Source organism: Passer montanus, unplaced genomic scaffold (genome assembly GCF_014805655.1).
Source record: "Passer montanus isolate IOZ18808 unplaced genomic scaffold, ASM1480565v1 scaffold44, whole genome shotgun sequence".
Lineage (NCBI taxonomy): Eukaryota > Metazoa > Chordata > Aves > Passeriformes > Passeridae > Passer > Passer montanus.
Window position 1 is genome coordinate 6,000,167 of NW_024369262.1, and position 14,658 is coordinate 6,014,824.

A 14,658-nucleotide genomic window follows, 5' to 3' on the forward strand; every position below is an offset into this window, starting at 1 on the left:
AATAGTTTCGTATAACTAAGCCTGTTTGTTTTTTAAATACAAAGCATCGTTTTCCTCATTGTAATTTCTGTTTCAGCAAATAACCACAGGTCAGTGTCAGGTACTTGCAACGGGGGCAGGATTAACTTGGAGAAGCTGTTGAGCTCTCTGGAGGAAAGGAACAGATCTGAGAGACTAAGCCAAAGAATTAAGGAGGAAGTTGTGCCCTGTGGATTTACAGCCCACCTCACTCCCTGCAGCCCTAGGCAGGGTCGTGGGTGTCTCTTGTAACACCATGAGGCTCCCCCAGGTTTAAAACCCTGCAACCAGCACTCCACTGCCTGCACTGTCCTCTGCATACTGGATCTGAAGGAGGAACCAGGTACTTTGGATGTGCAGGTAGCATTTAGTGAGAGTCTGTGACACAAACCTGCCCAGAGAGGCACCTAAAAAGCCACAAACCAGCAGGGACACAATACCTGCTTCACACACAGCTTGCTGAGACCACCAGGGTTAATTCCCTCTGGGTGTTAAATCCCACTCCCTGCAGCAGCCAGGGGCCACCTTGTGCCAGCTCTGAGTCACAGAACAGGTTGCTACAGGTAGCAGCAGACTGCAGGAGTCACACACATCCTATCCCATCAGGAACAGCATCTCCACAGCCAAAAAAGGGAAAGAATCTCCACAGCAGATGTGCTGCCTCAGCAGAGCCCAGCTCCCAGCAGTGCTGCAGCTCCCAAAAGGTCAGGAGAGACAAAACCCAGCCTGGAGCTCAGGACAAATCCAGGGAAGTTTATCTGTATTTACAACAAAGACTGTGAGTTTTAAACTCCAGCTGCCACAGAATCCACACAGCACAGGGAAAATGACAGCAGTTTTGCAGTGCTCAGCTGCCAGCACTGACCAGTTCTGCATCCAGCACAGCCTCCACCACAGAGCAGGGGAAGCACAAACAGCCAGCAGCTTCTCCTTCTGAGTCAGTAATTCATTCTGCCTGGATGCTGCTGTGACTCATGTGCTGTGCTATCACAGCAGCAAATACTTAAAGAACATCAAGGTCTGCGTCCCAAAAACGTTAAGGAAAAGATTTGCTTGCAAATACAGACTTCAAGTATTGAAGTGGTTGTTTCTAAGCAAATGAGCCCAGCATTCCAGGCTCTCTGGGAAGCTCCATGCTGGCCTCTCCCATGCACAGGTTTATGACATGGTTACAGGATAACATTTTCATCTTTTGCACAGGATAACGTTTTCATCTTCACAAAGACTGAAATGCCACTTTTTTTTTTTGCCATACTACATATTATCCAGTTATTCCTGAAACCTTGGCCATCACAAGTGAATTCTTCACCATCTGGAACAGTGGCTTTAATCCATTGATTTTTGGACCAAAAATCAGCCCCAAAGGTTTCAAACCCTGGCCCAGCTGCAGCCTCTGCACAGAGCAGTCACCCAAGTCCTGCAGGATGAGACCCAGAGCTCCAGCTGCAGTGCAGCTGCTCTCAGAGCAGGTCTGGCAGGATCAGACCTGGGGGTTTGGGCTCCACACAGTTGATCCAGAAGTTGGCACAGCTGGCGTGGTACTGGTGCCCTCCATATGCCAGCTTGAAGTTGTCTGTCTCAGAATTAAAGGCCTGCAAGAAGAATTGAAAGAAGGGTGACAGTCTGATCCCCTGCAGGCTCCAAACCCAGCGTGGGGAACAGCCCAGGACTCTCCCCTGAGCACTCCACCCCATCAGCTCCATTTGATTTCAGTGCAGGAGGACAAAACCTTCAGCCATCACCCCTGGGCCAAGCTACACCTGCAGGAGGAGCCCTGGCCTGGCCCTGGCAGCTGACTCACCTTGTTCCCTGCACCTCCTGCTCCATCTCCCTACCACAGGAGAAGCTTGTCCTGCTTGCCAGCAGGCAGCTCCTGCATTTATTTCCCTGGCTCCAGCCTGGCTGTGGGTTAGGCAGGTGCAATTCTTGCTATTAGTGTTATTCCAGGTTGAATTTGATGTGCTTCCTCCTGTTAATTGAAGCTGCTTTACAACAGGAGCCTGTGAGTGTGTGAGGCCATGAGCAGGCTGAAACCACCTCGCTGTTTGTTGCTAGGAGATATTTTCCAATGCCTCACAGCTCCCTATTTAAAAAAAAATAAATAAAATATCCCAGCCCTGCTCTCCACGCCCTGGATTTCCTGCAGAGATTTCTAAAAATGCCACTGCCTGCTACACAAAGCCAAAAGTCAATATTTCCAGCACAAAGCCCCTGAAATCCCCCTCTCTTGCTAGAGACACCCAGGCAGCACAAACTCAGGAAATCAGGGATTTTCTACCACACCACAGAAGGAGCACAAGCCCAGAGAGCTGGGCACAAGGCACAGGCATGCAGACAGACAGGGCAGGCTCTGGAGCATGTTAGTTGATCAGATCAAGAGTTAACAGCCACAAAACACTGGAGAAGAGGATTAATGATTGGTACAACTGAAATGACAGCTGAGAGCCCATCAGCAGCTCAGCCTTCCACACTCAAGAAGAATGAGTCTAGAAAGAATGTTTTTCATAGGTTCATACTTTTTTGGGAAGTTCTTCCACAGGTTTCTCTTCTTTCTGAAATAACGTTGAAACCAAAAAAAGTCAGGAAAAGTGCCTCTAGTTATAACTGGTTGGCACAGCTCTGCACATGTCCTGGGAGGCCCTCCCAGCTCTGCTAGTGCAACAGTCCCCTCTGGTGAGCCATTTCATGAAGAAAAGTCATTAAAAAAATTTATTTGTTAAAAAATGTATGTATTTTTAAATGCCAGTTTCTTGCCCATTAGGAACAATTAAACTCAACCCTTTCTCCACACTGTGTCACACCAAAGCCCAAGGAACACTGGACATTCCATTTCAGGATTTTACTGAGACCCAGCTACAGAGCAGAGTTTACAAATTACAAGCAGGAATTTTACTTTTCAATGCAGCCATCCCTGGCAGTGCCCAGGCCAGGCTGGGCAGCCTGGGACAGTGGGAGGTGTCCCTGCCCACGGCAGGGGTGGCACTGGGTGGGCTCTGAGGTCCCTTCCAAGCCAAACCAGTCTGGGATTCTACACATGGCAGCCCAAAGTGGAAATTGAGAAGGATTCCAGCAGCACACACTTACTTTGCTTCTGGAGTCCACGTTGAGGAGACACACTCCACAGGCCAGGTCCTGGGCGTTCTTAATCCCCGGGCGCAGCATGCAGGAGGAGAAATCCAGGGAGTTTTCATCTGGCTGAAGAAAGCAGACAGGAACTTTCAGGCATTTTCAGTGCCTGAGAACGTTTCAGGCATCACAATACAAATTACTGAGCACCAGGAGCCAGCGTGTCACGTGGCATGGCAGGGTGACAACCGCCAGAGCTGTCAGGGTGGATCTGCCATCTCCACCAATTTATAACACCCCAAGTCTTCAAAAAGGCCTCAAAGGAATTCCTGAGCTGCACATTCGCCCATCCAGGAGCGCTGGGAGCTGGGGGAAGGCAAACAGGGGACCTGCAGGTGTTTGTGCAGCTGTGGGGAGGGAGCTCTCCCAGCCAGCCCTGGGAGGTGGCTGCTGCAGGGTTCATTGTCCTGGATCCCTGGGATTGCCTCAGCAAAAAAGGCAACCTGGTTTTCTCTTTTTGGGGTTTTATTTGAACCTACAACGCGGCAGAGCAGTACAAGATGGGATATTAAGGTTAACCAAGCCATGGAATTCAGGCCACCAGCCACACACATGCTCAGGTTAAAGACAGGCAAAGGGTGGGAGAATAAACCTGCAAATAACAAATTATTGTGGTCACTTTTCCAGGACTTCGCCTCACATTTCAGCCACAGGATGAATGAACAATTAAAACACTGCATAAAGATGATATAAAACTGTTCAAATTTTGCACTGAAGACAGTAATGCAAGTAAAAACAATGACTGGAAATGCAAGAAGGTTTAAAAGCTGTGTGATCCCAGGTCTTAATCCACACTGTGAGTATGCTGCTCACACTGCCCTGCTGAATGGCTGGAGAGTAACTGGAATCCTGCAAAAAACCACCTTTAATCTCTGAGCAGATCAATCAAATTAATAAAGGCACTCTAATATTTGTTTACCAAATGCATGAGTGAGGCAAATGAGAAGGTCATCCTGCAATTTGCTGTGAAAAACCACAAGGCTGTGCATAAAATTACCTTGTCACAAAACCCTTTAAAAGATAAAATTAACCTTTCCAAGAGCATGCCTGGGAGCTGGGATCCTGCTCTGCAGTGAACTGGCACTTCTGCATCACTGAGGGTCCTGCAGCAGCAGAGGGGGGGCTGCCACCCCTCCCAGTGAACCCATGGGGGAGAGAGGAAAGATCAGGGGTGATGGGGAGAATCCCAGGAGCCACGGGCCCCTGGTTTGTGTAAATTCAGCTGGACTCTGTGCAGGTGAGAAGTCACTGCTTGCAGCTCCTGCAGCCTCAGCTGCAGCACGAGCCAGGAGCTGCTGTGGCCAGAGAACAGGGGCCAAGCTCTGGGCTGCTGTAATCCCTGCAATCTTCCAAGCAAAAGCACTTCAGCAACTGTATTTTAATGCACCTGTTTGAATGAGGAAAAGATCCTGGCAGCTCTTGGGATTGCTCCTCTCAGCAATGCCAGAGCTCAAGCAGGTGAATCCAGGGCTAGAAAACTCCTCTGCCAGGCAGGAAAATGCTGAGGATATAGATTTCCTAGGATGGCAGGCTCTGTGCATCACCAAAACACCTGGGGAGGTTCAAAATGTGCAGAAGGTGTGTAAAAAAGGACTGGTCATTTATAATACCTGCCTTGCAGGGAGTGCCAGTGAGCTGCAGGGCATTTCAAGCAGAAACCAAGAATTCCAAACCTTGCTTATAAATGAATGTTTATTGGGAAGGAAAAAAACCTTTTGTGGCCACAGCTGCAGTGCAGGGAGGAAGCCACAAATTAAAAACCTCTGAGGAAACCTCCCCGTGGTGGTGATGTGCTCAGTGCTGCCTGGTGGGGTGTGCTGATCCTGGAGGCTCCTTGGGCAGGCACTGAGTCAAAGGCATCCACCACTGTGTCACTCAGTACAAGGCACAAAAAATGGGGGATTCCCTAAAATGATGAGTTTTTCCATCATGAAAGGAAGGGATTTTGCACATTGTATCTCCTGCACACAAACCCCAGGAGGTATTGAATGGCAGGCTGGTTTTCCTGCCCTCTGTTTGTGTCTGTTCTGTGCCCCTCTCCACCCCAGCTCCTCTGCAGACCCTTCCCAAGGGATGCTCCCCTCAGACCATCCCTGCCTGTGTCCCTCACCCAGCTCCTCCCAGCCTGTCTGGGAGCTTTTCCTGGCACTGCAGACCAGGAAAAGCTGTTTAGTCTGTGGCAGGAACCAAAACAAACTCGGGCATTTCCAAATGCAGAGAGAAGGGAAAACAGTTCAGTTGCTCCTGTGTTGCTCCACTGTGTGTTATGGAACTGTGAGCACTAGAGCCAGCTGCAGGGATATTAAAAAACAAGACATGTCTGTATCATTCTGGCTTTGTAAAATGGCTTAGTTGGATTTATTAAATTTGCCTTACTGGAGATGCCCACAGACACCCAGGACATCACCTAAATCACTGAGGTACCAAGTAAATCACTGAGGTACCAAGTCAATCACTGAGGTTTTACCAAGTAAAACAACATCATGCTTGTGCATTAATAACAGTTTTCTTAGAGGGTTTAAACTGGCTTTCACAAATAAGTTCATTTCCATTCTCCAAGACAAGAAACACAAACAGTCAACTCAGCACACCCAACAAAGCCTCCTTAAATAAAATTAAGACATTTGTTTCAGCCACCAGGCAGCTTATTTGGGTCTTACCGTCAGAGCAGCCAGGGACATGAAGCTGATCAGGTTGTGCCACACTTTATCAATGTCCTTCAGCAGCTGCTGCAGCTTCTCACTGCACACTGCAGTTGCTTTGATGCCCAGCTCCACCCTCTTTGTTACTCTGTAGACTTCAACAACCCCTGTGGATGTAAAGCAGGGAAAAGGAGATTGCACTGGAGCCCCAGCCCTGAACCCAGGAATGGCAAAAGCAGAGTGGCACAGGAGGGTGGCTGTGGAGGGTCAGGTCAAAGCTGGAGTTACATTTATTTGGCAGAAGAGTTCTTCATTATTCAGATGCAGGCAAAGATTAGGATTTAAATAATGCCATCTGGGGAAGAGATGGCATTATTTTAAATTCCTGGTTTTTAGGGAAGAACTTTCAGTGTAAAGCACGTGGAGAATTAAAACATACCCTGTAAATATTCCATGCCTTGGGCAGACTGGATAACTTCAGTGCAAACAGATGAGCTGCTGATTCCATTTAAGGTGTCATTGGCTTTCTTTATGACCTGATGGGAATGAATTTCATAAAATGATTTGGTTTCTATCTTTAAATAATCATTACAACAAGATTACCCCCAGCAGAAGCTGTTATTCAGAAAAGGAGGCAAATTAAAAAAGAAATGATTGCCACACTCCATCACATGTTTTATACACTCCTGCTTAAGCAGATCAGGGGAAAGTATGAACATTTAAAACCTTGATGTATTCCCCCCTATAGTTTCCTTACCAAAATAAGAGTTTTAAGGGCATGCATGCCTTGCTGTCTAATTTCATAAGAGCATTCAGAGTTTGGGCTCTCTAATCCTCAGATGCCAAGAAGAAATGTTGAGGAGCACTGACCTGGCTGTGAAATGTCTCACAGCAGCACACGGATGGGCCCTGGGCACAGCACACAACAATTCTGTCCCTCAGGCAGCCCTGAGAGCAGGCACTGGTACCACAACCCTGGGCACCCAGCACAGGGCCACCCCACCAGCCAGAGGGCTGCAATGCTCAGGGAAAAGCCAAACCAACCCCCAGCCACAGGGAGAGCAGGGGAGGGTGTTTAGCTGAGGAGGAGGCAGATTTTGGTTTAAAAACTGCAACTCCCAGGGCTGATTCCCACACCTCCTCTGCCTGCTGGTCTCAGACAGGTCCTGCAGGGAGGAGGGAAGGTCTGGAGGAGGAGCAGCCACACTCACCTGCAGGGCACTCTCCAGGCACCTCTGCCACTCGTAGGCGTACCTCTCACTCTCCTAGAGCACAGAGAAGGACAGGCTCAGTCTTGTTCCTACACACATTTCCCTCCCTCTCTCCTACACAACAGACACACAGCAGACAGGTGTCTCAAAAGACTGTTTGCACATCAGCTGTGTGAACTTTTAACGGATCTGTTCCTAATTTCTCCCCATTCTTTCAAGATTCTCTATGCAGCTGAACTCTAAAATTTGATTTCTGGGAGTGGGAATGAGTTTCAAAAGGAGAATGTATAGGGGTGGGTAAATGGTTTCAATGCACACACCTCCTCCTGACACATTTGTTCCAGTCTGCTGTTCTAGCAATGGGGATTAGCAGAATTTAATCTGAGTCCTTCTCCCATCTCTTCTCAGGATGAGCACAAGAAATAACTACACACAGCCAAAAAGCGATGCCATTCCCAAAGCAAACGGTCTCTGCCAAAGCTGGGATTAGATTTAAACTGTAACTCATTTGCAGTCAAAAGCTTAGGCTGCAAGGTCAAGTGATTCTGCGTTTCAGACAACATCCTGTGTTCTCCCACTTTCCCTTACAGATGTGAGAGAAGAAACTTCCAGGTCCCACTCACAACACCTGACTGCACCCGGCCACATCTCACAGGCACGCCCACACTCGAGCAGGCAGAGCCCCAGAAAGTGGGGCACAGAAGGCCCCAGATGTCAGTGGCAGCCCGGGTGTGCTGCAGAGCTCCTCACCTCCACCTCCCCAGTGAGGTCCTTGTACTTGTCCCTGATCACGGGCAGGGCTGGCTTCTCGCTCAGCGTGTTCGAGCGGTCCCTGAACGGCTGCTCCAGGGCTGCCAGCGGGGAGCAACGGCTGATTTCTCTGTCCCCCAGGCTCAGGCTCCTCTTATGAGACCCTAAAAAGTCAGGTTGTACAAAGTTATTCCTTCACTCCAAAGACCCAGGCTATTTAAAATGAATAAAGGGGCAGCAAGGGCTGTCCCGCTCCTCCAGAAGAACAAATATTTCTCTTTACTCAGTGACTGCTGCAGATCTCCCCAAGTCCCTCAATTCTTACAGGTTTTTGGCACAACAAATATTTTCCTTGTAGAAAAAGACCTGCTCCAAATGCCACAGAAATCAATGAGAAGATTCGGGTCCCTTCCAGCAGCCTTTGGAACAATCCCCATTAGCTAATTTATGATTCAATTAGGAAAACCAGCCTTTGATGAGCACATGCATCATGAGGTTCCTCCAGGACGGGCAGGCTTACCTTGCACAGACAGGTCAAAGGTGGCCAGCTCACTCTTGATCATCTCCTCACTGGACTTCACCTTGCCTTGGGAAGTGGCCACCAAGAAGTCGAACTTGCTGATTTTTGGTTTTTCACTTTGGAACTCTCCGAAGTCATCCGTGGCCTCTCTCTGCAGCTCAGAGGGGGCTCCAGCGAGGAGATCAGCGCCCAGGGCTGTGTCAGCTGCTGCTGCATCCTGAGCTTCCGAGGGAAGCCTGGCAAAGTCCCCAAAGTCCCCGATGTCATCGTCGCCAGGACCGCCGGGGACCGGCCCCGAGTCCTTAAAGTTCGCAAAGGCTGCGAAGGAAACATCCTGCAGAGCATCCTCGCTGGAGAAGGTTGTCACTTTGGAAACCGTTGTCATGGTGATGTTTTCCGAGCTGCCAAAGAAGGTCTCCTTCTTCTGGAGGACAGCGGTGGCCGCGGAGGGCTGGGCGGGGCGGGAGAGCCGCTTGCCCTGCTGGCCTTCCTCCCTGTCCGAGCCGGGGCACTCGTAGCTGGCCAGGCTGCTGACTGCAGAGCCACTGGGACAGCTTCCAAACGGGCCACCCTTTAAGTCATCCACATCTGAAACAAAGCCCCACAATTAGGAGCTGAAGTTCAAACCCCCAAACTCGCCACGCCGCCCAAGAACGGCTCGCCCAGAGCCTGGAGGAGCTGCAAGGACAGACACAGGGAACTGGTGTCTCGCTGAGGCTTCAGCTGGAGTTTGCACTAAAATAACCTGGAAAATACCTGAGCATTTCATGCAAAAATTTCTCTGTTCAATGAATTTAAGCCTTGACCTTTGAATGCCATCTTACATTTTAAGCTGAAAGTCACCGTACCACTATGGTAGTGAAGAAACACTAAATAAATAAATAAATAAATAAATAAATAAATTTTAAAAGTTTCTGGCCAGTCCAGGCTGCACAGATCACCAGTTGAGTTTTCTGGCTGCAGAATCTACAATCAAAATAGAAATGTTCCAACTCAAACACCTTTAATGCGTTATTTCATCTTATCAAATCCAACCACACAGAAGACTGGCCTGACTTTTCCATTCCTCTGATAAAGTATTAATACACTTTAATTTCATATTCATGCTTTGATACAAATAACATGTAAAAATGTGCTGCAAGGATCTAAAAAAGCCTAGAAATCCTGTGTGAGCTTATCAGGGCTCCTGCAGTGCTGCACGGCCGACTCGTCAGACTTCCAGGTGCCAGCCCTGACAGGGACACTGCAGAGATCATGCTTTAACTGAATAAATAGTTTGTAAAAGCGAAATCTAGAGAAAATCCAATTATTTTGCAGAAAGCTCTAAACATTTATACCCACCTGGTGATTACATGGCCCAATAGGTTCTTCTCCCTGCCAGGGCCAGTGTGAGATCAGAGGGGGCTCTGGCTGCTCCCACCCTGCTGATCCTTCACCTCCAGACTGACACTGCTCCCCAAAGCACAGGGAGCCAGGGCTGGGCAGCTTGCACTGCAGCATGAGCCCCCTCCCCAGCAAAGCAGCCCTCCTACCCTACTCTTGGCACTTGTTTCCAGCAGGAACAATTTGTTTTCCAGCAGGAGCAATTGTCAGTTTGGATTGCCTGGGTCTGGCAGCTGCAGGAACAGCAAACCCAGACCACAGAAGTTTTTCCTGAGCCTCCCTGGGGCTGAACACCAAGGGGTGCACAGGCTGGCACGCAGGGCTCTGACAGGGGAAACAAGCTGAATTCCCAGCTGTCCTTTTCCTCCACTCCAGCCAGCAGCCCAAGGATGAAACCATTCTAACAACCCATTTCTGCTTTGGTTTATTCACCCCACTGGAGGGGAGAACAGGCCAGGCTCCAGGCTGCTCCCCAGGCATGACCCTCACACGTGGCTGATGGAGAACCTGAGCAACACAGGGCACAGCTCAGTGGCCACGGCTCAGCCTGGCACAGTGTGACACCCATCAGCCCCTCCTGCAGCTGCCAGCACCCCAAAGGCAGAGCTGAGCCCCTGCACACACATCTCCTGGAACTGTGGGTGTGCAGAGCATCTGCAGAGGGTGAACACAGAGGTGGAATCACCTGAGTGAGAGGAGCCACAGAGGGGTCGGTGATTTAGCACCACACACCACAGCCTGTGCTCCCAAGTTTTTGTTTGAAGGAGGGAAATGAAAGCCTGGCATCAAAGAGAGAGCCAGAACCACCTCCAACACGTGAGCCAGCTGTAATCCATCCTGGGATCCTGCAAACACCACCAGCTACCAGGCAAGCTCTGCTCCCCTTCACGCTGTGCTCCAGAGCCAGCACAGCCCTGAGCCTCCCCAGGGCTCCAGACAGGGAGCAGTGCTGATCCCCCCCAGCACCTGCACACCCACACCCTGCTGGGACCATTCCTGTGCCAAACCCTGAGCTGCAAACACATCCTGAAGGCCCAGGGCAGGGCAGGAGCACAGCAGGCTCCAGGGGGAATCCTGAGCTGCAATCAATAGGGCAGGGGAGGCAGAACAATAGTTTAATTATTCACAAACCAAGAGTCAAGATCCTCTGGCTGTGAACTCAGGCAGACAGGAAACCTCAGAAGAGGTGCAAGGGCTCAGGTGAAATGTAATGGTTCAATCCTGTACATTTGTTTTTGTTATCAAAGGATCACTCCAATGAATAAACCTTTCTCTAGGAATTTTATATGACTGGAAAAACACTGCATTCAGAGTCAGTGTTAACAGCTCAAGCAGTCCTAAAAGAATTTAGTGAGAAGTATGAAAAATAAGAATGTGGAACCAAAGCCCAAGGTGCCTGATCATCACCTGGGACCAGGTGCACCTGCAGGAGCCAGGCAAGGGAAAGCACTGGCTGCAAGGAATGCACAGCAGGATGAAACACAGTTTAAAATACTGCTTCCCAGTCTTATCTCATCTAAGGAAAAACTTGCCACCCCTGATTTGAGCCAACTATAATAATTTATTTCAACTACCAAGGATTAAGTTATGGCTGCAGGCAAATTACAAGCTGGAGCCTTCAATGTCAACAGTTTAATCATTTAAGGGAAACCCTGGACAGCATTAGCGACTATCTGAAGAAAACTGAGGAAGACAACTCAGGGACATTGGAATAAACCTGGGGATTTCAGCCAGCAGAGGAGACTTTCAGGTTTTTGTATTTCAGATGAATAAGCTGTGGTGCCACGTTTTGGTTGTTAGGGTGACACAGGTGCTGTTACAGGCTGTTACCCTGGGAACATCCCCTGCAGGCTCCACCTGCTCACTGCTCCCCAGAAAGGGCCAGCAGGCTGCAGAACACAGCTCCATGCACTGCTGCTGGCACTGCCATGCCTGTCAGCAACCTGAGAAATCCCCAGCCTGTTTCTCAGCTGGGGAAGCCTGGAACAGTTAACAAAAAGGGAATTATTCCCTTTGCTTCCTCTGAAGAATGGCTGTAGCTAAGGTGGAAACCACCAAGAATGCTCCAAGATAAATAATAATGAAGGAAACAGGAGAGAAAAGGCTCCAAACCTTGTGGAATTACAGGATTTGCTAATTATTTTGAAATGATCAACGTTTCACAGAATAAAACCCCAGAGCTGCCACTGGGAGCTCAGGCCCACAGAGGCCCTTGGGAAGCCATGGCAAACACATCCACACCCTCCCTGTCAGAGCCTTCCCAGGATAAACCAGGGTGGAAAAGCTCTTCTGTGTGCAGAATTAACCCAGATGAGGGCAAGGCAGTCAATCTGACTGTCCAGTCTGGACAAAAACATCAGAATTACAGTCATGAACGTTCCTCCCTCCTCCAGGAGTGACTGGCTCAACAAACACTAACTGCACCAGCCCTGCAGAATTAGGTCTCAGCTTTATGTTCAAAGCTTTGGTTTAAAAACCTTCAGGGCTGGGCACGACCTGGGATCTCCAGAACCAAGGAGGGGTGTTACATTTTTCTCCCTTTTTCTTTTTTCCCCCTTTTAAAGCCTCTCCAGTTTGGTGTAAAGAAGAAAAGCCACACTCTGCTTCCTGGGCTGGTTTCTGCTCTTGTGGCAACTCCAAAACCCCACAACATTTTAACTATTCCACATCTCAATTATTTTTAGCTTTTTTCCTTGTCTCCTAATTTGATGCTAATCCCAAGCTGTCAGTGGCTCAGGAGCTGGAGGAATGTGAAGTGACATAATTGCATGCCAAAAATTTGCAGCTGTCACTCATGTTTGAAAGTTTCAATATTTAAAAGGTAGAACTTCCCAAATGGAAAATTTACTTTGGGGTTCTGGTTAGCTCACACTGGATTAGGTAAATAAATATCAGAATATTACTGAGTGGGCTGCTGCTCACAGAAGTCTAGACAGCAACACAATTTTTCAGTGCCAACTCACAGAAAACAACCCTGCCACCACACATTTCCTCCACTCCATCCCTCTCAAACACAGATCTTTGGAAAAACACGATTTAGGCTGACATGTAAAGATGCAGGAGGTCACAGGGAGCGAGGTCAGAGCGTTGGAAGAGGAGAAGGAAGCTCACCCACACCCTGCTCTGCGAGAGGAAGGCACCCACCAGCTTAAGGGGATACTAGAACCTTAAACTCTGTACTTTTGAGGAAGAAGAGATACATTGCTAGTTTGCAACAAATCACACACACCCCCACGTTTTCAAAATATGCCAAGATAATATTTATTAACACAGCAGGACTTACAGATCACAAAAGATAGTGATACAGAGGAGCTCGGAAGGGCGCTATCAGAGAAAAGCATGCAGGTCAATACTTGCAGAAGAGAGATATCAAAGCAGATCTGAAAAGGCACATTCACACAGGAAATGTTTAGTTGAAATCAGACATTAGAAAAAGCAGCAAAAAAAACCTGAAGTTGATTAAAATATACAGAGAATCTCCAGTAATGCCAAAGAAAAAGGTACTTTACAGGTGTGTCAGTGCAGCAGATAACCCTTTGAGGGTGCCTGGGGCAGGGCTCCTCTGGCTGCAACCTTTGGCAGCAAGAACAAATCAGGCTCACCCAACAGGAGCAGGTGCCCATTCAAATGCTCTCAGCTCGGAGTGGAACAGAAATTTGGTGTAACAAAAGCAGCAGCCTGGTTCAAACGAACAGCATGCAGCCAGTGCTCAAAGGGTTACAGAGTAAATGCAGGAGGAATCAGGCAACATTAGTAGCATCTGCCTTCCACACAGAGTTAAGAGCCTGTATCCCCTTTGCAGAGAGAAAATCTGGAAAGCTTTCATCCCTCAAGAGAGCACAGGGGAAGCAAGGCAAGGATTTCTCCCTGATTCCCAGCACCTACCTGCCCATACCTGGAAGGTACAAATGCCAAAGCTCCCAGCCCAGGGACACACAGCTCTGTGTGGGCACGTCACCAAGCCAAACCACCCCTCTGCACCTCTGTCCTGCTGCTGCTCCCCTGCAGAGGTGGCACAGGGCTTGCACAGGGACAATCTCCCACTTCCCAGCAGGGAGGTGACAAAGGGATGCTGTCCCTTTCTGACATTTACAGATCGAAGGAAACGGTGAGGAAAAAATTTAAAAAAAAATCTGCTTTTTAACTTCATGTAAACTGAAAAAAAAAAAACAAAACGGACTTGACCATCAGCAGTTCACAGCTTGAAATGCATCAAACACACAGAAAGGAACACATGAGCACAGGAGTGTTTGTAGCAGTGTCCAGAGCACGTCCTGCTACCAAATCCAAACAGTTAAATGGAGCAAAACTCTCCCTCTTGGAATAACATCTAACTTGGCACCATAGGAGAATACAGACGTGTTTAAGTTTAATAAAAATAGCTTCTAATTAATACTTCAGAGTTCAAAAGTTTAGCAACAAGCACAGGAAGGGCTAACCCCTTTGAACAAACCAAAAAGAAGAGGCTTTCCTGCCACAAACAGCAATTATTCATCACGGATTGCTGTGGCAAAATCACACGTCCTGTAAAGAGCTACAGAAGTCAAACTACCACCAAAAGAGGCTAGAAAAATATTAGGAAAAAGTGCTTTCAAACCCAAAGTAAACATTCAAGAATACACTGTTGGTGCTACGTTTTGACAGCTCACTCAACTTGGAGTTTTCCCAAGCAGTAATATGAAAATTAAATGTCTTTGCTAATAAATTATTCCTGATATTTGTACCCTGTTAGAGAGTATCTTCCACATCGAAGTTGCCGACTTAATTCTCTCCCCTACTTAAAAATATCATATAATGCAAAATTACAGTACTGTATATCTTTTCTCTACCCATATCTGCAAAAAATGGAAGAAATATTTCATGTGGAAATAACCAATTCTTGCAGTAAGAGCTTTTACATTTACAGTTTGTATGTTCCCCCTGTTCAGAAAAGCCTTTGACTGCATAAAACTTGTCCTAGAACACAGTAATAGTTCCCATGTTGTTGAAGGCCACAGAACATTTAACT

The 14,658-nt window shown here is 48.1% G+C and overlaps 1 protein-coding gene across 1 annotated transcript in view; it reads right to left on the reverse strand.

Moving 5' to 3' along the window:
* Positions 1–1,255: 1,255 nt before the first annotated feature.
* Positions 1,256–14,658, reverse strand: part of SYNRG (synergin gamma) — a 32,663-nt gene continuing 19,260 nt past the window's right edge. The window contains exons 14-20 of the mRNA XM_039720739.1: positions 8,268–8,855; positions 7,748–7,911; positions 6,998–7,051; positions 6,226–6,322; positions 5,805–5,953; positions 3,103–3,213; positions 1,256–1,610 (exon numbers count right to left, since the gene is read on the reverse strand). Of these exons, the coding sequence (XP_039576673.1) occupies positions 1,479–1,610; positions 3,103–3,213; positions 5,805–5,953; positions 6,226–6,322; positions 6,998–7,051; positions 7,748–7,911; positions 8,268–8,855 (1,295 nt within the window). The 3' untranslated portion in view covers positions 1,256–1,478. The remainder of the gene's footprint in view (positions 1,611–3,102; positions 3,214–5,804; positions 5,954–6,225; positions 6,323–6,997; positions 7,052–7,747; positions 7,912–8,267; positions 8,856–14,658) is intronic.